This window comes from Macaca thibetana, chromosome 15 (assembly GCF_024542745.1).
Source record: "Macaca thibetana thibetana isolate TM-01 chromosome 15, ASM2454274v1, whole genome shotgun sequence".
Lineage (NCBI taxonomy): Eukaryota > Metazoa > Chordata > Mammalia > Primates > Cercopithecidae > Macaca > Macaca thibetana.
The window spans coordinates 81,860,914-81,882,481 of NC_065592.1; the positions used below are offsets into that span (position 1 = coordinate 81,860,914).

Below are 21,568 nucleotides of genomic sequence, written 5' to 3' on the forward strand. Positions count from 1 at the left end.
CTCAACATCCCAGGAGTAGTAGTTCATAAGCACCTAGAAGCTCCACAACCAAAAAGCGCAGTCTGGTTCATTTAGGGCTTAACTCTGTACATGTGTGGTTATTAGCGAGTTTTCTTTTTTGCATCCAGCAATCTGACAAATCCACAAATCAAGCATAACTATAATCGAACAGACTCAAGTCCCTGCCACATCGATGCTCCTGAATGGTTGGAACTTCCATACTACTATACGATTCATTTAGCATCTCCAATCTGCTCCCTGTCGTTCCTCTGAAGTGAAATGACTAATGAGCAACAGAAAACGGCCACCTTCGGCAACTGAGTTTTGAGAAATGCTGGCTTATGGGGCGGTTCAAAAAGAAATCTGAACAAAAACTTGCTGGATGCAGAAAACAAAAACACGAAAATATAAAAAGGTAAAACAGAAACGAATGAAAAGAACAGGCATAACACCAAGCTGATGAAGTTGTTTGTACTGCACCTTCTTCCTGCTTTTGGCTAATTTCTGGGCCATCTGCTTAGCATGGAACAAACAGAGACAGGAGAATAGTTAGAAAGAATTTGCAGAGACTCAAAGTCAAAAAGGGAATTGACAAACTAATACTGAATAGTGGCATAAAGCGTTTCTGTGGGAAGAGGACTGGCTTTTAAAAATCCCAGTCTAAAGATAATCAATGTCATAATTCAGAATTTAGTATGTGGGAAGTGGTGAAGTGAGACAAAGGAAATGTGTTGGGTGCTTCTTATACTTAATTGCGATTGATCTTTCCAAAGAACCAAGTTTTGGCTCTGTTAATTTTCTTTATTGTAGGCCTGGTTTTCTATTTCACTGATTTCAGCATAGACCTTTATTTCCTTCTACTTTCTTTGGGTTTAATTTGCTGACTTCTCAGTTTCCTGAGATAAAAACTTAAATTACGGCTTTTCAAACTTTATTCTGATATTCAAAGCTATGAATCTCCCTCTAAGCATTGCTTTGGATGTATTCCACAAATTTTTGTGTGTTTCAACTTAATCATTATTCCATTAATTTTTTTTTTCAAATTTCCACTGCAATTTCTTCTTAGAACCTTGGATTATTTAGAATTGTATTATTAATTTTGATACATTTGGGGATTTTCTAGTTATTTTTTATTTATTATTATTATTTTTTGAGATGGAGCTTTGTTCTTGTTGCCCAGGCTGGAGTGCAATGGCATGATCTTGGCTCACCGCAACCTCCGCCTCCCAGGATCAAGAGATTCTACTGCCTCAGCCTCCCGAGTAGCTGGGATTACAGGCATGCACCACCACACCTGGTTAATTTTTGCATTTTTTAGTAGAGATGGGGCTTCTCCATGTTGGCCAGCCTGGTCTCAAATTCCTGACCTCAGGTGATCCACCTGCCTCGGCCTCCCCAAGTGCTGGGATTACAGGTGTGAGCCACTGCGCCCGGCCTCTAGTTATCTTTTTCTATTGATTTTGGAATTAATTCCACTGTGGTCAGAGAACACAGTCTGTATGTCAATCTTTTGAAATACGCTGAGGCTTAGTTGTATGTTCCAGTACATGACTGACTTTGATGGATGTGCCATGTGGACTTCAACATACGCATTCTGTAGTTGTTGGGGACAGGGTTCCATCAATGACAATTAGGTCAATTAAGTTGGTTCAGAGTATTGTTCAAACCTTCTATGTACTTGCTGGTTCTTTAATCTGCTTGTTCCATCATTTATTGAGTGTGTCAAAACCTCCAGCTGTTATGTGGATTTATCTGTGTATCCTGATTCTGTCAATCTTTACTTTATCTTACAGCTATGTTATAAGGCACGCACATATGTAGGATGGTATGCCTGCTTGATACATTGATCCTTTCATTGTTCTCCCTCTTTAGCTCTAGTAATACTTCTTGCCTTAAATTTGTGTAATATTAATGTAGTTTACATCTAACTAAAAATGGATGTACCATACTCCCTTTTGCTCACAATTAAAAGACAGCATAGTTGATAAAAGCAGAGAGTGGGGCTGGATTGTCCAAAACCAAGTCCTGGCTCTGCCATTTACTAGCTGTGTGACTTTGAGGCAAGCCACTGAACATCTCTGTGCCTCAGTTTCTTCATCTGTAAAATGAAGATAAAAATAGTATCTACCTCACAGGCTGTTTTGAGGACAAAATGAATACATGCAAAGCTCTTCAGTGCCTTGTACATTCTAAGCACTATATTTGTGTTTGCTGTTATATGATTATAATTGACCTAGATCATGATGAAATTTCTTGCCTTTTGCTAAGGCTTGCTATTTATACAGATCTTCTACAAATAATGGTGAGTCCATGGCCAAACTGCAGATGCTGTTGTGGTAATGGGAGTGGGGTGTAGGAAGAACTGCTCTCTCATATTCCTGGGTACTCACCTGGTAGAAAAGCTCCTCTGCTCTCAGCAGCACATCTCTGTTTCATTAGTGACTAAAATATGTTGCCTATACTGCCTCATTGTAGAGAAACTGGATGAGTCAGCCATCCAGACACCACATAGTGAATCTCTGGTACACCCGGGAAACTAGGGCAACCGCACTCCCGCACAGATGCCCTGCTGTTCTTACTGGTGGCCATGAGTTCACAGTGAATAGTCTGCTCTGAAAAAGTATGAAGGTAGCAACTGTGTCATCCTGACTGCTGCACATTGCAGTGGAAATATTTCTGCATCTGGGAAGTGACCGTATGCTGATGTTATAACACGCCACACCACGAGGATTCCCATGTGGAATCCCAGAGTCTGGCCAGGGATGTTCTGACTGGCGTCAGTTATAACCTGCATAACTGACAGCTGGGAGATCTTTAATGTTTGTTTGACCTTGACCTCTCCTGAAATGATATGGCAGCAATATAGGAATTTCCATTACTTTGGATACCAAACCTGACAGCTGTTGGTCAAAATTCAACTCTAGGGAACCGATTTGAAAGAACTCTTTCAAAAGAAAATAGGTTCCACCATCCCTCGAGTACCCAAATTCCTTTTTTTTTTTTTTTTTTTTTTTTTTTTTCTGGAACTGGTGTTGAGGAAGAGGATCCAAAAGGCAAACCGAGTCTCATGAAAGGTATTCTGAAACTTTTTTTTTTGGGGAGTGGGATGGGGGGACAGAGTCTCGCTCTTTCGCCCAGGCTGGAGTGCAGTGGTGCCATCTCGGCTCACTGCAACCTCCGCCTCCCAGGTTCAAGCAGTTCTCGTGCCTCAGCCTCCTGAGTAGCTGGGATTACAGGCACCTGCCACCATGCCCAGCTAATTTTTGTATTTTTAGTAGAGACAGGGTTTCACCATGTTAACCAGGCTGATCTCAAACTCCTGACCTCAGGTGATCCACCTGCCTTGGCCTCCCATAGTGCTGGGATTACAGGTGTGAGCCACTGCGCCTGGTCTGAAACAGTTTTTATGAAGTTAAAAATATTCTGTGGATTTAGAGTAATACCATCTTTAAATCACTCATGATATCCAAGTACCCTACAATAAATTATAATTTAAAATTTAAATATAACATCACAGAAGATGGGAGAGTTGGAGCCAGAATGAGAAATTAGGGTAGCAGAAAGGGGTCCAAGAGAAACATAAGGCCAGCATGCATTTTTAAGCCAGGAATGCCAACATCTATTTAAACCCTTCTGTTTCCTGGGATTGATCATGGCTTACCACATGGCGGGGTGTGGTGCAAAGGACAAACTGCAGCACCACCCACCCACTTACTCCATCCACAATGTGTACTGAGTTTCTGCCGTTGTTAAGACACTAGATTAGTCGTGCCAGGGATGCTCCTGACTATTCTATCTTTTCTTTCCCCACTGACATTTGCTGAGAACTTGTTATGTGCCAGAATCCTTCGAAGTATTTCCCATAAATCAGTGTAAAAGCTTACAACACCCCTGTGAGCTACTACCCTGCTAGGTGGTAAGCCATGATCAATCCCATGAAACACGAGGTTTAAGTAGATGTTGCCATTTCTGCCTACATTGTGTTATCCTCATTTTTCAGAAGAGGGAAATGTGGCACAGAGAGGCTAATTAACTTGCCCCAGGTCACACAGCTGTGAAGTGGCAGAACAGAGATTCAAATTCTGGCAATCTCACTCCACTGTAAACCCCTAGTTGTGCAACTGGGGCAAGCTTGTCATCTGTAAACTTCTCCATTTGTCTACACCATGCGGTGAACAATACCTACCTCACAATATTCTCTACCTCATCCATTTTGAGGAGTAAATGAGAATGAGATAATGCATGTGAAGGGCCTAATACTTTACTGATCATAGACTTTTTCAACTAAGCTGGGAAATGATACAACTTAGGCAAAGCTATAATGATAGATATTTTACTTCTACAATGAAATCATAATTTTGAGACAATCACAAAAGAATGAAAAAATCTGATCTTTGGGACAGGCTAGTTAAGATGGATATATGAATATTTGAGAATGGATGCAGCTTGCCAAAATGCACGGACCACAAGATACCTAAACACCATTTGTAATCTAATTGCATAAGCTTCATAGGAAGAATGGAGACACAACACCACACTCCAGGTGGATGGACACTAAGCAGTCTCTGTGGCTCAGGTAGGGCTCAGCAGGCCACCCTATCTTCTGGCTGAAGAGCAGAGAATGAAGTGGGAATGAGAGTGGAAGGCAAGGTAGAGATGCAGTGGAGAGCAAGGAAGACAAGTGAGCTCATTGTGCTGGCTTCCAGTCGGGCTCTCTCTAGATAGGGGGTAGGCGTGAGTCCCACGCTGTCAGGGGAGAGGTGTGTTTCTATCTAGGGCACATTAAAGACTCACAGCACATAGTGCAAAGCTCTCTCTAGAAGTTTCTCCCAAAACATGTTCCAGAGAATACTACCAATAAGACAGGTATCTATCAAATGGTGACAATTAGCAGGTATCTATCGCATGGTAACAATGTATTCTGTGCTCAAGTAATTATGGGAGCTGCTAGTTAAAGTGAATGAAATCTTCTCAGTGTAGGACTTCCCAGAGCCTTTAAGAGGAAGACATCTGTAGCAAATATCGGAAAAGGAGATGTATTTTCTTGCGCTCACTTGCCAGTGGAACTCTATTAGTGACAAGCGCTCAGCCTGACTAGAATGCTGCAGGGCACAGTGGAGGAAAGATGCCTCACACCCTGGCGGCTCCACCTTCTCTAAGGCAGTGGTTCCCAAACGCTGGTGCAGAGCGGAATCTCCCGGACAGCTCGTTAAAACACAGACTCCCGGGTGCCACCTTCTGAGCTTCTGACTCAGTAGGTTTGGGGTTGGGCCTGAAAACCAGTACTTCCAATAAGTTCATAGGCAATGCTGATGCTACTGGTCCGGGGATCATGCTTTGAGAACCACAGCTCTAATGCAATCCCCTAAAGTACATGAGGGCTCTCTGGAAGGATATTACTTCTCAAAAATGATGACCAACAAAGGCAGAATGAACACATTAGGGAGGGACCAAAGACCAAAACAAACAAACAAAATTTAATGGCAGATGTCTTCTAATTCTGCTATTGTGCTCAGATATGTCATCTCTTAAATTGTGGTAGATAGAAAAGCCTTTAAATTTCAGAGCCCTCAGCTTACCTTGTATTATTGTTACCTAACATTCTTTTTGGTTTCTTTTTACTGCAAGTTTCTCAAGCTCAAGAACTGCGTATTGGTTAATTTTTATTCTGAAAGGGCCTATCACAGGAGTCTGCACAGCAACAGTTGGCATTTGGGGCCAAATTCTTTTGTTTCTTTTCACATTAAGTAGAAAATACCTGGCCAAACTGCAGCTCCAAATTCTCTCTCCATGTGGCAATGAATCTTGTAAGTTTTTTGTTAAACTAAGAAAACAGTAACTTTCAAAACCCCAAGTCCAAGTCCAATGAGCAATGTTCAATTTTAGTATACAGTTGGTACTACTTGAGCGGCAGACACCACAATCGACAAGTGGAACAGAAATTAAAGACTGCTTTGAAATGGAAACCTAAGCTTCAAGGTCAGCGTCTGTTCAGAGATAAAGCACCATGAGTACCAGGGTGCGTGGTGAGCAGTTTTCATTCACATCCAGCCACGTCCATCTGGTCAAACAAACAATGTAGGCAGAGGAAGAGAGGGACAAAACTGGGGTCCCTGCAGGGAGTGAGGGAAGAAGGAGGAATCAGAAAACAAAGGAGGAAACTACCCCCACCTTTGTTTAGGTGAAAGTGCCAAGCCAGAAATTACTAATCAGCTTGGGGTTAAGGACATTGCTAAATGGATTACAAAATAAATCCACAGAGCTTTTCTTTCTCCTTCTTTCCTGGATGGATGCTATAAAGTCTGCAGCTTTGCTATGCTCTGTGTCCTTTCTGCCAAGGTGGCCTAGAATAACTCGTTCTGAAAGGTCAGTCTCTCTTTCGGAAACAGCATGGCACCATCTTCCTTACAGAGCAGTGTCTGCCAGGCACATGTGGGCACCCGGTGCAAGCTCCTTCCACTTGAGCCCAGCCCAGCCTGCTCAGGATCAACACTCTTTGCCCCCAGCTTCCCTTTGCACTGATGAAATCCATGTACGCTCCCTGACACAGTCACTTTTTGGAGAGTGCTCACTTAAACAGGTATCTCCATTTACACTTGGAAAAGGCTTCTAGCTAGATGTAACGTCAACCAATCTGACAAGCATTTTAATGGACGTAAAAGGAACATGAAGCAGAAAATATTTAATGACAGGCAACAGTTCCTTCCAATGCAAAGATGCACATTGTAAACTGATACTTATAAGTTATGAGTGAAATGTAACCATTTAATTTTACCACTCTATAATGAATTCCTCACGCCAGAGTAATTTGCTTGTAAAAATAAATATATGTTTTCCAGATGTGTATTCTGCTCTAGGCAGGTCTAAAATGTATTTATAATCAGAAAGCCTCTATCTTGCTTGTTCTGATCAACAGAGCCATCTAATTTTTGGTTCAAATGAACTGTGGAACTTCGGGATACCAATCCTTTGGAAGCTTTGAAGTAAAATCTCTGATTTCTTATGAGGCAGCTGGACTTTAAAGAAGGAATAACAACACTATAGGACACCACTGTGGAAATAAGAAAAGATAATTCACAATACAATTGGCACTGATGAGCTTTGGTACAGGGATGCTGTGTACCTTGAACATTGCTTTATGTACAAGTGATGTGCCCCGTGCCTGCTTTTTCCCTGTAAGGCCATCTCAGCACTACCTAAGTGTCATAAGGAGACTAGAAAGGCATAAATGTTCTATCTGTAGGAGTCCAAAGCTATCAGAGTGCTAATAAACAAGGTGTCCCAAATGAAACCTGAACCTTAAAACTTTGAAACCTTGATGGATAGAACCTAGAAAAAACTAACCTCAAAGCAACATGCAGTTTTCAACCTCAGGAGTTTTCAGTACTCTTTTGGGGGCAGACTGCAGCTTTATTCTGGAAGATTTGCCTGAATGGGCTCTGGTAGCATTCCTTGATAGGGGCTCTTTGGCATTTTGGTAGAGATAAAATATTTGTTTTGTGGCTCTGCCCTGGACGTTATAGTGTCTTGAGCACACCTGGCTCTGGCCCAGTGAATGCCCCCAGTCACCGCGACAAGCAGAGGTGCCTCCACTCATTTCCAAACACATCTTCTGAAGGCAGTCCCTGTCTATCAGAGACCCCAAGTGAGGCACACCAGGCTTTTGGGCTTCCACCAAACCTGGGGAAGCTAAGAGCACCATTCACCTGGAAGCCCAGGAGGCATATCTGGTAACCATGGGGCACGTGGAGTCAGAACTATGTCTCTATGTCTCTTTGATTTAAAGTTCTCTGCTCTGTACAAAATAGGATGTGACTGTGCCTGAAAAGCAGCTTGTTCTCTCTGAGAGGCTTGTGGGTTGTTGCTTTGAATGCTGTGCCTGGAAGACAACTAAATTAAGATGGAGAAGACCCTGGGGAGACTTTCTGGCACAATGTCACCACTTTGTAGAAACAGGAAGACAGCGAAAGGGAACTAGGCCAAGCTTGGATGGGCGGCTCCCCAAGAACCTGGTGAAGTTCTATCCGTAGCATTGTTTAGTCTCAAAGTCCCAAAAGGTATGAAGGTCAGACTGTCTCCAAGGAGTTGTACTGTTGGGAGCCATGGGGCAAGGCACATCTCTTTGGGCAGGGGATGGGGCTTACCTTAAAAGAACTGGACCCTCCCACTGTCCATCAGTCTGGGAGAGGCTAATTTTAGAAGAAGACAAACACCACAGACATGGGCCTTATGGCAGCAGGGCCTCTGAGGCATAGGCAAGGTTTGTGTGCCTCAGATGAAGTGGCTGAGTGGATCCCTGACACATGGAAGGAACTAAAAAGTCCTGTCAGTAATCCTGACACTAGGTCTGGCCTAGCAGAGTGGTGACAACAGCCACTCTTGAGGCAGTTGCCAATCACTCCTCCCTGGTTTATAAAAACATCAGTAGACATGTCAAAAGTTGCAGCATAGGCTTACTGTCCTAGGAGGAGTTAAGGGAATGGCCAGCTCTGAGCTTGGGGGAGAAGCGTTTCCTCCAAGTGCAGAGAGGTGGTCAGATCAGTGGGTGACACACAGAGGCCCCAGCAGCAGGAGCAGCAGTGAGCAGCCTGAGGAGGAAGCCATGAGAGGGACATGGGGCCGTTCACACAGCATCCTGGGAACTGCAGGATAACTGGACAGCTGAGGGTTCAGGGGCATCATAATTACGGTGTCGGTGATGATATGAGCTGCTTATTATTTACCACATGGTGGAGTCTGGACACGTGACTATCATAAGAATCAGCCTGGGCATGAGGCCCAAGCCAACTGCCTCTCCTCTGCAAGCACCTCCTGGAATTGTTGGTCACTTACTGTTCCTTTCTACCTCTCAGGCAGAAGGCAGCGGTCAGAGGTGTTCACATCTGCAGGCTTCCCCTGCACTCTGGTGACACTCTGGCTGAGCTTGAGGACAAGGATCTCACTTTATCAGCTGCTGTTTTTCCTCCCTGCCAAGACCCTGCACAGCCCTGCATGCCTAAGTGCTCAAGGAATAATTTTTTCTTTGATTGCGAGATTAAGGAGTCTCAGTTACTGTGGTCTACCTGTCCCTCTTTCTCTTTCCACATTACCACACAAACACCAGGATGCAACCTGGAAGTGTATGAGAGAGAAGGTATGAAATACGGAGTGGCTCCTTGAGGAAAGAATCCATTTGGACCAGTTGAAACTGGATAAAACAGACTCTTGCAAGGTCTAACCTATTCCAACTTGCTGGAAATACCTGGTCCTGAACTTCTACCATGAAGTTCTGCTGTCCCTAGGGCTCTAGGTGACAATGGCCTCAAGGCTCGGGGAGACTGCCCAGTGGTTCCAGGTACTGGTGGCACAATGGCAAGTGGATGACATGAATGTACCTGAAGTGTTCCTGGACTCCTGGTTTGCCCATTATTCTAGGTAGTTTTGGTATCGTGGTGGAGATTCTAGAGCTCTGCATTTCTGCATTTATTCATGGGAATAAACCGGTTCTGGATGGTTCAAACTAGTTGTGAATGACTTAAACCAGATGAGAGTGGTTCCTCCTGGATCAAAAAGGCTCGTTCCTTTTATGTCTTGATTAAACAGATTCAAACATGTTATGACTGGCTCAAACTAGTTTAAACTGGATTAGCCTTGCACTGACCTTAGACTAGCCAGGTTAGATTTGATCAAAGGGTTCACTGTCCTTGAAGCAAGCCAGTTCAATCTAGCTTGAACAGGATGGACTGGTTCAAAAGCAATGCCACCTAGTTTGAACCAACTCTGTAACATGAATGTTTGCCACTGACCTCCAGCTGTCAGTGGAAATCCAGTGGTACATGTCGTGCACTTGAGACATAATACTCAAAATGGCATCCTTCCTCATTACATCAACTTTTCAAAGGTTGTGATCATAAGTACTTCTTCTCAAGACTGGCCATTTATAACAACCTAAATAGATCATGTTTGTACATAAAGACCCCAGTAGACTTTGGAAATTTTTGTTAACAGGCACGTGCATAAGCACTGCCTGTCTGATGTCATCTCAAACCATTCTCCTCTAAACTAGATGTGGAGCCGTGGCCAGTGCTGTAGACTGCTCAAGTGCCCACACCTGCCCACCATCCCTGCTGGAGCACCCAGATGTCCTCACCTTGATCCTGCTTACGGCTTCCTGGGCCTGCATCATGCGCACATTTTTGGAAGGAGTTTTGTCTGAGAGCAGCTGGGTGGAGCCAAGGTAATTGGCAGCAAAAATGATTCCATCGATCAAGTCTTCGGGGTCGCAGGGTCCCGGAACTGTAACACACAGAGCCACAGTGAGGGAAGCCATGCTGGGGCGGGGCCTGCCAACCCCGTCAATGGCACGTCACCCCTCTTCCATGCCTCACCACTGGCACAGGTGAGGCAGAGCAAACCGCTGGTCTAAGGCATCTTTCTGTGTCTATCTGCACCCACACCTCATTTTCAAATAGAAGGCACAGTTTCTAGAATAATTTGCTTCTCTAAAACCATTTACTATGGAAAGTGATGCAAATATTTACTTAAATATGGAACATAAAATTCAGCAATAAAGCATACTGTTTGTCCTGTTAGACTAAGCTCTTAAGGGACAAAGACCATGTCATATTCACCTCTGATTCTCTTGTGTCTTACTGTCACCCAGGTGGTATCAACTACATGTTTGCTGGATAAATGGTTAAGTAACTAGATGGCTGTCTTTTTAGAAAAGCTTTTTACAGCAATTCCTATTACTTGTCTCCCATTCATATCTCCTCCCCCATTTAGTCCATAATGGAAGAAACAAATTTATAGATCAGAAAAATAGGATATCTGTTTCAGAATGTCTGGATTCCTGTAATGGCTTCTGACCTCAATTGTGCAAGACAGATAACATGACCTCAAAGCCACGGTCCCATGCTGTCAATCTTGTTCACTTACAGGGTATAATGTTCTTGGCCTGTGCCTACACACAGACAGATTCCAAGGAAAATCAAATTTTCTGTTCTAATTTACCAGCCTTTTAAGTCAAACCTGTTTTAAATATTTTAATTGGGGGCACCTGATTCTAACCACAATTAGAATTGTAATTCTAATTGTAAACCCTAACTCGAAATTAAAACATGTCTGTGATTAATATATAACTGTATAACAGTCCACTTAAAAAGGCATTTTAATCTGCAATTGAACATATATATTTTATTTTCTTTTTTTTTGAGACAGGGTCTCACTCTCTCACTCAGGCTGGAGTACAGCGGTGTGATCTCGGCTCACTGCAACCTTTGCCTCCCAGGTTCAAGGGATACTCCCACCTCAGCCTCCCAAGTGGCTGAAACTACAGGCACTACCATGCTTGACTAATTCTTGTAGTTTTTGTAGAGATGGGGTTTTGCCATTTTGCCCAGGCTGGTCTTGGACTCCTGGGCTCAAGCAATTTGCCCGCCTCAGCCTCCCAAAGTGCTGAGATTATAGGCATGAACCACCACGCCTGGCCCTATGTATTTTATTTGCCTTGAGTGGTACATCTGGGGAGACTAAAATATACATTTTAACTCACTTTTAAAACCTCAGGGTCTTAAATTAGATAACTTGTAATGGAAACAATTTGCTTTTTCCTCTTGGAAGGCTAATCTGAAATGCTTTTTATTTTTACCCTTAAACATCAAGCTCATCTTGAGTTTACACAGCTGTGTCCTGTGCTGAACTACTTATCAGAGTACAGATGTAAAATAATCTACTCATTTATCTAAAACTAAGGTGGTGCTTGAAACAAAGAAATTAGAAGTGTTTTAGGAAGGGCTTTCACAAAGCATCTATGTAGTAATTAAATAAGGAAGCCTGTTATTTGTCTTATTCTCCATTTTTACAAGCAAGACTTCGAGGCTAACACTGTGAGTGGTACACAGACAAATCTGCCTCCACTACTTACCAGTAATTCACACTCTGCTCAACAGCCACAGGGGCCTGCTCTGAATCTTTTATAGATGTGAGACGGATTCGGGTTATATATGATATACAGGTTCAGTTGTATGGCAGGGAAGCATATAAAATAATATATGAACAGGTCTGAATCCACATTACACTTTATATAAAGTAAAAGATTGTCAGTTCTTCCATGATAAGTTCCTAGTGATGCATTTCAGTGTTATTGAAACATAATCATTATTGCCAACCAGATATGGAGAAGAAAGATCTCATCTGGGAAATGAACTTTAAAAGTCTTCCATCTATTTTTTAAAAATCAACGTTAAAAGAAAAACAAAAACTAACTACCTTCTCTACGGGACTTGTAACATCACACATTCTTCTCTGATTTGGCGCTACGGGCGCTATTCACTGACAAGGTCCCTTTTTGACTACAGTAAGTGTGGGTATGGGGAAACGTTTAAAAGCAATCCAAATTATATTTAAATGACTGTAGAAATGCCAAGCAGCCAAGACACACAAATATCAGACCTAAACACATTTTGAGATATGATCTTATTGCCATTTATCCTTTCAGGAAATTGAATATAATTGAATGTCACTGTCACCGCATCACACCCAGAAAAATAAAAGCCCCAATTTCATAAATTCACTTTGGGCTCAGTGCTAGTATATTCTTACAAAGTTAAAAAAAATTAAACCCTTAATGATCCTGTGTCAGAGAATTGCAAGTTTTCTTTTGGCCTTTCAGAACGTGGTTTCCCTTTAGTGCTGCCTTCGGGTTGCTCTGTGGATGAGAGACCGCACACGTGACATCCTCACACTCAGGCTAACGCTGAGCCTGAAAAATCTCTAGGCCAGGGGGACGAATATGAAGAAGGGAGCTTTCAAACTTCAGAAAACTTCCCAGAGTGCTCTCACAGAATTTCAGAGCCTCACAAAACTGATGCAAATAATTTACAGATGACTGAAGAGAGAAACCTGAGTAACTAAACCAAAACTGTGAGCTTGTCCTAGGCTTTGAGCCCAAGGGTTCATGAAGGTTTATGAGCCCTGGTAACCCTTTCCCAGGCAGTGGAACACAATGACTGTTCACGCATAGGATCCAAAGGCCAGATACACCCTCAGAGAGATGTCTGGGCATTCTCTGGCCTCCAGAAAAGCCTCCTTCAAGGAAATGGTGATGCACCCAGGTAGACCCTCAGCACCATCTCTAGCCAGAGAGTTGAGTGCCTCTTTGTGAATGAGAAATGGTGCCTGATTTGGTGCCCCATTTGGATGGTACAATCTCCAGCTGGAGTGCAGAGCTTGGCTGAACTTTGGCCCCACTTGGCCTCTGAGTAGGTGCCCTTGTGCAGTGAGTAACCTGCACAACCAGGTGTGGCAGCCCCACAAAGACACTGGTTTCCAGAGAGAATTATGGTGCCAGCCTGCCAATTCATAGCCTGGCTCTGCAGTGCCAACTGTGGGATCTTGGGCAAGTTATAATCTTGATGCCTCAGTTGTCTCATTATAACATGGGGATAATAACAAAACTCATTTCACAGGATTGATGTGAGGATTCAATTAGTTATTACATGGGAGGTGCTTAGAACAGAACCTGGCAGAGTAAGCATGGGGTAACCGTTACTATTACTAGCTCATCCACATAATAGATGAAAATTGCTGGGAAGGTTTTTCTTATTAAAAAAGACCAACATTTCTGCCTTAATGTTCATTCCCACTTGAATTTTTCTTATTGAATGTACGGCGTGCACAGGGACAGAATAAGGAGACTTGGGTTTTTGATCCAATGTGACCACTGCTAAGCTGCATGACACTGGGTAAAGCCCACAGCTTCGACTCCAATTTCAGAGTCCTCATCCACATAATAGGCAAAGACGTGAGTAGGATTTTTGAGAGGCTCCCAGCTATCACCCTTCTGAGTCTAAGATTCTAAGACTGTTAACATTGTGAATAAGTGACTTTATGGCCTTTCTTCCCTTCTATTGTCTTATATCTCAGTGCTTCATATGCCCCAATACTAAAAGATTCATGAATGACTCAGTGCTCAATATTTGCTTTTCAGCTCTTACCTTCAACGTAGGTTGGGAATGAAGCCAAGCTTTTTCTTGACTGTAATTAAGACAAAGAGGTTTCAAAAAGAGCAAAGTATAATGAAATATTCGTTAACACAATCATCCATGCAACATGAAAAATAAACACATCATCAGTGGCAGTTACCAGTTACTGATCATTTTTAGTTAGAGAAAGTAAAGTGCAGATAAACATGCATTTATTAGTAAAGGTTACCTAAAACCCAGAATAGTCCATTCATATTTTAGATAACCTAGAAATCTTACATTTCACAATCAGAGAGGTATTTGCCAACTAAAAAACAATCCCACAGACAAAAATCTCTAACAACAACAATAAAAAGGGCACAATTTGTAGTCTTAAGGATCTGCATTTCCATGTGAAAAACTGATTAGTGAAAGCACCAACGTTATGACTATACGTTGAAATTAAGAATTCTCTTAGAGAAATTTATTTTACTCTTTGCCACAGTGATCTCTCACTGTGCTAAAAATGTGTGCTAGAGGTTTTTAAAATCTCTTTCTTCCATCTCCTACTGATTTATTTTAGTTGAAAAACTCCATTATATAAATCATTATTATGTGTTTTCTGAATAAGAACACAATAATGGAGTAAATTCCAGTAACCCTGGAATTTCTTCTGCACCTCAGAGCAAAGGTCAGTGTTCTCACAGCACTGTTGGAAGCAGAGATGATGAGCTAGACACCTTTTAGAGCCTGACTAGATGGCAGCTTAACTGCCTGCTCTCAGAGGAGCAAAACTCACCATACGTTCCTTTCAGAAGCAGATGTCCTAGATGTAACACTGACTGAGATAAGAGAAAGAAATTCACCCCTGCTTCTACCAGTAGAATTTGTAGCTGGTGTGTCTGGACCAGGGTGATACAAGCATCACAGGAGAGTGGAGAGCTATTGTTAAAGACAAGTCCCTAAAATGCGTAGAAGGTAAGATTTGCATGGCCAAGAATTTCATTGCTGAGAACCTACCCAGTCTTAGGTGATTATTTAAATGCATGACTTTAAGAGGAAAGATATCTGGCACTGAATAGCTGTTGGATAGGCTGACCTGCATAGATGGTAGACTCTGGGGTGCCTGGCAGGTTGGATGAGGAAAGCGCCCTGGGTGAGTGTTGGGATGTCATTGGGAGCAACTCCCTAACCTAGCACTTAACACAGCGCTCTTTCCTTGGAGGATGGGAATGGCAAAGGGATGATAACTTAGTTAATACTTGGACAACAGTCTAAAAATAGTAGTTTTAATTGTTTTGTGAAAAATTGGGGCAGTTGAAGAAACCTAGTTATAAGACTCCAGGTCAATTCAGTATAATGACAATTCAACACTAATCACACAATAATATATTGTACAGGGCAGCTTTTCAGTAAACCTGCTGCATGTGTGCTCACTGAGATGAAATGGCTCTGCACACCAAAGTAGGTGGGTTCCTAGTGCACCAGGAATGAAAAGTTACTGGCTAGTAATGCGTTTATGAGAAAATGCACACCAAATAAAAGCCAGAATATGTGGACGGGGGAAAGAGAACTCCAGTTTCAGCAGTGCTTTACATTAATTGTATTTTCCACTTACCTAAGTGAGAAGATAGGCCCAGTTAAGGGCCAGCAGCCAAATCTAATTCAGATTGGTTTAAAGGAAAAAAAAAAAACCCTCATAACTTCATGTTATGCAGATGGAAGCTAGAATCTTCACAGGGGCCAAAAACTTTTAAGTTACTATTTCCCAACCATTTCCCTACCCTTGTCCCAAGTAACTAGAACCTGGGGTAATGAGAGTTTGTTTAATCAAAATTGCTTAGCCTCCAGGTACATCTAAGAAGTCACTTCACATTTTCTTGCTCTATTTGGATACTTTTCTGAATGCTAATCTCAAAGACAGTGTCCAGATTGTAGCAGAAGCTACAAAAGAATTACTTTAGTCTATAGCTCTAAAAGCTGCCATTTTATTAAGAGCTACAACAGAAAGCATTTGGTACATTCACTTATTCTCTACTCATGAGCTCACGACTAGCTTTCTTAGTCTCTGGGGTGGTAAGATGTTTTTTTTTTTTAAAGAGTTTTGTGAAATGGAAGAATCTCTAACTATTGCACACAAATAGGATTTTCATCATCATTTCTAAAGATATATAGAAACATGAGCAAAGTCTTGAGGGACTGAGAAACTAACAAATTTGCCTTATTATATCTGAAGCATAATCAAATGCTGAATATTTAGATGTCTGGTTAGCCCTTTATTTCACACGTGGACTGAGATGAACATCTGCTGATCCTTAACTTTCAAGAATAAATAAAGCTGCATTTAAAAAGTTAAAGGCTAAGATCTTTGGGATTTGTGTTTGGGGGGTCACACAAATCGACTCATGGGCAGAACTTGGAGGCACAATTGGGCAACCGGAACAATGACAGACAAGCTACCTTGTCCATGTAGTCTGTGGCCTGTGAACACTTTCTACTCTGGGAGTGGCAGATCTTGGCAGTTAAGAGCGTGGGTTCCCATGAGCTCTGGATTTGAATCCTGGCTGACCACTTGTGAGCTCTACAATCTCAGGTAAGTTACTCAACCTCTTAGCTTCTTCAACCAGCAAATGAGGACAATGATACCTACCTCACAGAATTATTTTAAGAATTAAATGAGACACTATCTGTGATTTTTCTCAGCCCAGTTCCTGGAACATTGTCAATGCTCAAGAAATGATAATGCTCATTACTGTTACCACCATGGCACCTGTCCTTTTTTTCTTCTTACTATGCGTTCTCACCCAACCATGTGATGTAAGAATGAAGCGAACTGTGGGAACAGCAGAAACTGTGCCCCTGTCACTCCTGCTTCAAATGGCCAAGGGTCTGAGGTTCAAGACCAGAGGAGGCCTAAGTATATTTCTAGTCTAAATTCTAATGTTGGTCATTTCAGAGAAGGTCTATCTTTGATTGTTTGGTTTAATATGAACAGATTAATAAAAATACTTTTCCTTTGCATATTTAATGGCAAATATATGTGTATTCAAGGGTACCTCAAGGATAAATTTTAACTAAGACTTCCTTTAAAAGTGATCTGCCACTCAGTTTAAAACAGAGATTGTTTTTTTCATTGCATTTAACATAAAATTATCAGCAAAATGAGGGAAAAGGAAACCATCGTTCATCATGTGGTTTACCTCTTTAACACATCTCCTCAGTGTTGATGAGGGAGCAGCTATATTTAGAGTGAGCTGAGCCCACACACAGATTATGGCGCAGACCAACATTTACTTGATGTTGGCTCATTAGCAGGCGTGGGTGGCAGTTCACTCGGTGTAAAAGGACCTTGGGTACAGGAGAAGGCAGTGTCTCCCCTCTGGGGCTGCCCTTTCTCAGCTCCAGGCACCTCAGTGGGAAAAAGCAGCATCTTCTCACTGAAATGTTCCACATAAGCAAGGAGACCACAGAATTTGTTGTCCAAAAGGGATACTTTAGAGCTGCACTGTCTGGCAGTCTGCAGCCACACGTGGCTATTTAAGTTAATTAAAATGGGATAAAATGAAAACTTCAGTTCCTCAGTTACACTGGCCACATTTCCAGGGTTTGACAGGCACATGAGGCTAATGACTACCACAGTGGACAGAGCAGAAGTGGAACATTTCCAGCATCATGGAAAGTTCTCACAGACAGCACGGCACCAGCAAGAGAGAAGGGCGTGCTCATAAGACGGGCTGCCTGGACAACAGGCGTGGACTGGAACCATACCCTAGGTAAACTGGGAACATATGGCCACTCTATTCTTATGAAAGATACCGCATTTGGGCCTGAAATAAATGAGTGTTTAAGAAACTAACGTATTTCCCAAAGCACACAGCAACTGCAAGTCCTGGCATGTAACGCCAGGAGGAAAGATGCTGTACGTGGAGTTTTTGGTATCCAAGGTCAAGTGCTGTTCAACAGCACTTCCGGCAATGATGCAAATGCTCTGTAATCCACCCTCTCCAATACAGTATCCACCACTGACAGCCATCACAGGTGGCTACTGAGCACTTGAAATGTGGCTACTGTGCTTGAGGAAATAAACTTTTCATTTTATTCATTCATTAGACACCTGCAGCCAGTGGCTATCAAACTGGATGACATGGCTTTAACAGGTGAACTGCACACTGGAGAGGAGAAATCAGGATTGTTTTCAACAGGGTAATGTGGGTCAGGAGCGCCGTAGAATGCTGTATTAGGAAGCACAGAGCAGTATTACAGTAAAGCAAAGTGGCCCGATGGCCTTGGTAACAAAACAGCACCCTACCTCTTTATTTGTGGAGGCTTCTGCGGGGTCACTGGGGTGAAGAGGTGTGCCTGATGACTCTGCACCCAAGGGTGAGGAGCTGCCAGGAGACGGAGACTAGAACACAGCAAGAGGAAACACGGTAAGAACTTGAGAGACTTGGCAGACACTTGGCCGGGGGAAAGGGGCCGGGAGAGAGAAGCAAACAGAACACAACCGAACAGACACTGCATGGGGAGAAAACCTCTTAGAAAGGAGCTGCCAACTGTACATAAAACACTTGTGGTTTTCAAGCTTTCTTCTTCAAGTCCTGCCATGCTTTCAAAGGAGATTTCATAGCTCTGGGCTGTTATTTCCCTTAGGCCAAATGTTGAAAGAAAATACAGAAAAGGTTGAATATCAAAACTCCTAAATGAATTGAGCTAAGGATATTACACAAATATGTTTAAAACATTTTTTTCTTACTGATGAAGCCAAATGTTTAGGGTATCAAATGTCTTATAAAATCGCCTGCCCCAAATGATCCAAATGAAAAGTAAAAATTAAAACACACATTTTTAAAGAGGCAGCTGGGCCTGATTTTGACGACTAGAAACCATACCACCTGTATTTTCCTAGTCAATTCAGATTTCAAATATTTCGGATTTAGTCTACAGGCTATTGAAAATTCAGAGAAATTTCAGCATTTTAGCATCTGAACACTACCTTGGACGCTCTTAGAACAGTTCAAAAATCCTTTGTCAAACAGTATATCAGAAAATAAGGCTTATAAACATAATCCAGCATATAAACAGAACCAAAACCAAAAACCACATGATTATCTCAATTGATGCAGAAAAGGTCTTTGACAAAATTCAACAGCCCTTCATGCTAAAACCTCTCAATAAATTCAGTATTGATGGAACGTAGCTCAAAATAATAAGAGCTATTTATGACAAACCCATAGCCAATATCATACTGAATGGGCAAAAACTGGAAGCATTCCCTTTGAAAACTGGCACAAGACAGGGATGCCCTCTCTCACCACTCCTATTCAACATAGTGTCGGAAGTTCTGGCTAGGGCAATCAGGCAGGAGAAAGAAAGAAAGGGTATTCAATTAGGAAAAGAGGAAGTCAAATTGTCCCTGTTTGCAGATGACATGATTGTATATTTAGAAAACCCCATCATCGCAGGCCAAAATCTCCTTAAGCTGATAAGCAACTTTAGCAAAGTCTCAGGATACAAAATCAATGTGCAAAAATCACAAGCATTCTTATACACCAGTAACAGACAAACAGAAAACCAAATCATGAGTGAACTCCCACTCACAATTGCTTCAAATAGAATAAAATACCTAGGAATCCAACTTATAAGGGATGTAAAGGACCTCTTCAAGGTGAACTACAAACCACTGCTCAATGAAATAAAAGAGGACACAAACAAATGGAAGAATGTTCCATGCTCATGGACAGGAAGAATCAATATCATGAAAATGGCCATACTGCCCAAGGTAATTTATAGATTCAATGCCATCCCCATTAAGCTACCAATGACTTTCTTCACAGAATTGGAAAAAACTACTTTAAAGTTCATATGGAACCAAAAAAGATGCCTACATTGCCAAGACAATCCTAAGCCAAAAGAACAAAGCTGGAGGCATCATGCTATCTGACTTCAAACTATACTACAAGGCTACAGTAACCAAAACAGCATGATACTGGTACCAAAACAGAGATACAGACCAGTGGAACAGAACAGAGCCCTCATAAATAATACCACACATCTACAGCCATCTGATCTTTGACAACCCTGACAAAAACAAGAAATGGGGAAAGGATTCCCTATTTAATAAATGGTGCTGGGCACCAACATGGCACAAGTATACATATGTAACAAACCTGCACGTTATGCACATGTACCCTAGAACTTAAAGTATAATAATAAATAAATAAATAAATAAATGGTGCTGGGAAAACTGGCTAGCCATAAGTAGAAAGCTGAAACTGGATCCCCTCCTTACACCTTATACAAAAATTAATTCAAGATGGATTAGAAACTTAAATGTTAGACCTAAAACCATAAAACCCCTTGAAGAAAACCTAGGCAATACCATTCAGGACACAGGCATGGGCAAGGACTTCATGTCTAAAACACCAAAAGCAATGGCAACAAAAGCCAAAATTGACAAATGGGATCTAATTAAACTAAAGAGCTTCTGCACAGCAAAAGAAACTACCATCAGAGTGAACAGGCAACCTACAGAATGGGAGAAAATGTTTGCAATCTACTCATCTGACAAAGGGCTAATATCCAGAACCTACAAAGAACTCAAACAAATTTACAAGAAAAAAAATCCCATCAAAAAGTGGGCAAAAGATATGAACAGACATTTCTCAAAAGAAGACATTTACGCAGCCAACAGACACATGAAAAAATGCTCATCATCACTCGCCATTAGAGAAATGCAAATTAAAACCACAATGAGATACTATCTCATGCCAGTTAGAATGGCAATCATTAAAAAGTCAGGAAACAACAGGTGCTGGAGAGGATGTGGAGAAACAGGAACACTTTTACACTGTTGGTGGGACTGTAAACTACTGCAACCATTGTGGAAGACAGTGTGGCGATTCCTCAAGGATCTAGAACTAGAAGTACCATTTGACCCAGCCACCCCATTACTGGGTATATACCTAATGGAGTATAAATCATGCTGCTATAAAGACACAAGCACACGTATGTTTATTGCGGCACTATTCACAATAGCAAAGACTTGGAACCAACCCAAATGTCCATCAGTGACAGACTGAATAAAGAAAATGTGGCACATATACACCATGGAATACTATGCAGTCATAAAAAAGGATGAGTTCATGTCCTTTGTAGGAACAAGGATGCAGCTGGAAACTATCATTCTCAGGAAACTATCGTAAGAACAGAAAACCAAACACTGCATGTTCTCACTCATAGGTGGGAATTGAACAATGAGAATACTTGGACACAGGAAGGGGAACATCACACACCAGGGTCTGTCGTGGGGTGGGGGGAAAGGGGGAGGGATAGCATTAGGAGATATATCTAATGTAAATGACGAGTTAATGGGTGCAGCACACCAACATGGCATATGTATACATATGTAACAAACCTGCACGTTGTGCACATGTACCCTAGAACTTAAAGTATAATAATGAAAAAAAAAAAAAAAAAAGAAAGAAAGAAAAATCAGCTCAGGGAGAATGGCCTGGTTGGGTGTGGTATTGCCTGGGCTGATGGGACCCCAGCTCCCTGTGCAGGCAGGCCCCGCTAGATGTGAATAGGAAGCTTCCAGGTCCGTGTACACAGAAGGTGCTCCATAA

The 21,568-nt window shown here is 42.0% G+C and overlaps 1 protein-coding gene across 3 annotated transcripts in view; it reads right to left on the reverse strand.

Annotated features, from left to right (window-relative positions):
- Positions 1-21,568, reverse strand: part of APBA1 (amyloid beta precursor protein binding family A member 1) — a 226,399-nt gene that overhangs the window by 24,380 nt on the left and 180,451 nt on the right. For 2 of the 3 annotated variants that reach the window (XM_050761926.1, XM_050761927.1), the window contains exons 3-6: positions 18,253-18,348; positions 13,977-14,016; positions 10,130-10,275; positions 481-513 (exon numbers count right to left, since the gene is read on the reverse strand). In XM_050761926.1, the coding sequence (XP_050617883.1) occupies positions 481-513; positions 10,130-10,275; positions 13,977-14,016; positions 18,253-18,348 (315 nt within the window). The remainder of the gene's footprint in view (positions 1-480; positions 514-10,129; positions 10,276-13,976; positions 14,017-18,252; positions 18,349-21,568) is intronic. The other variant, XM_050761928.1, reaches the window with a different exon arrangement.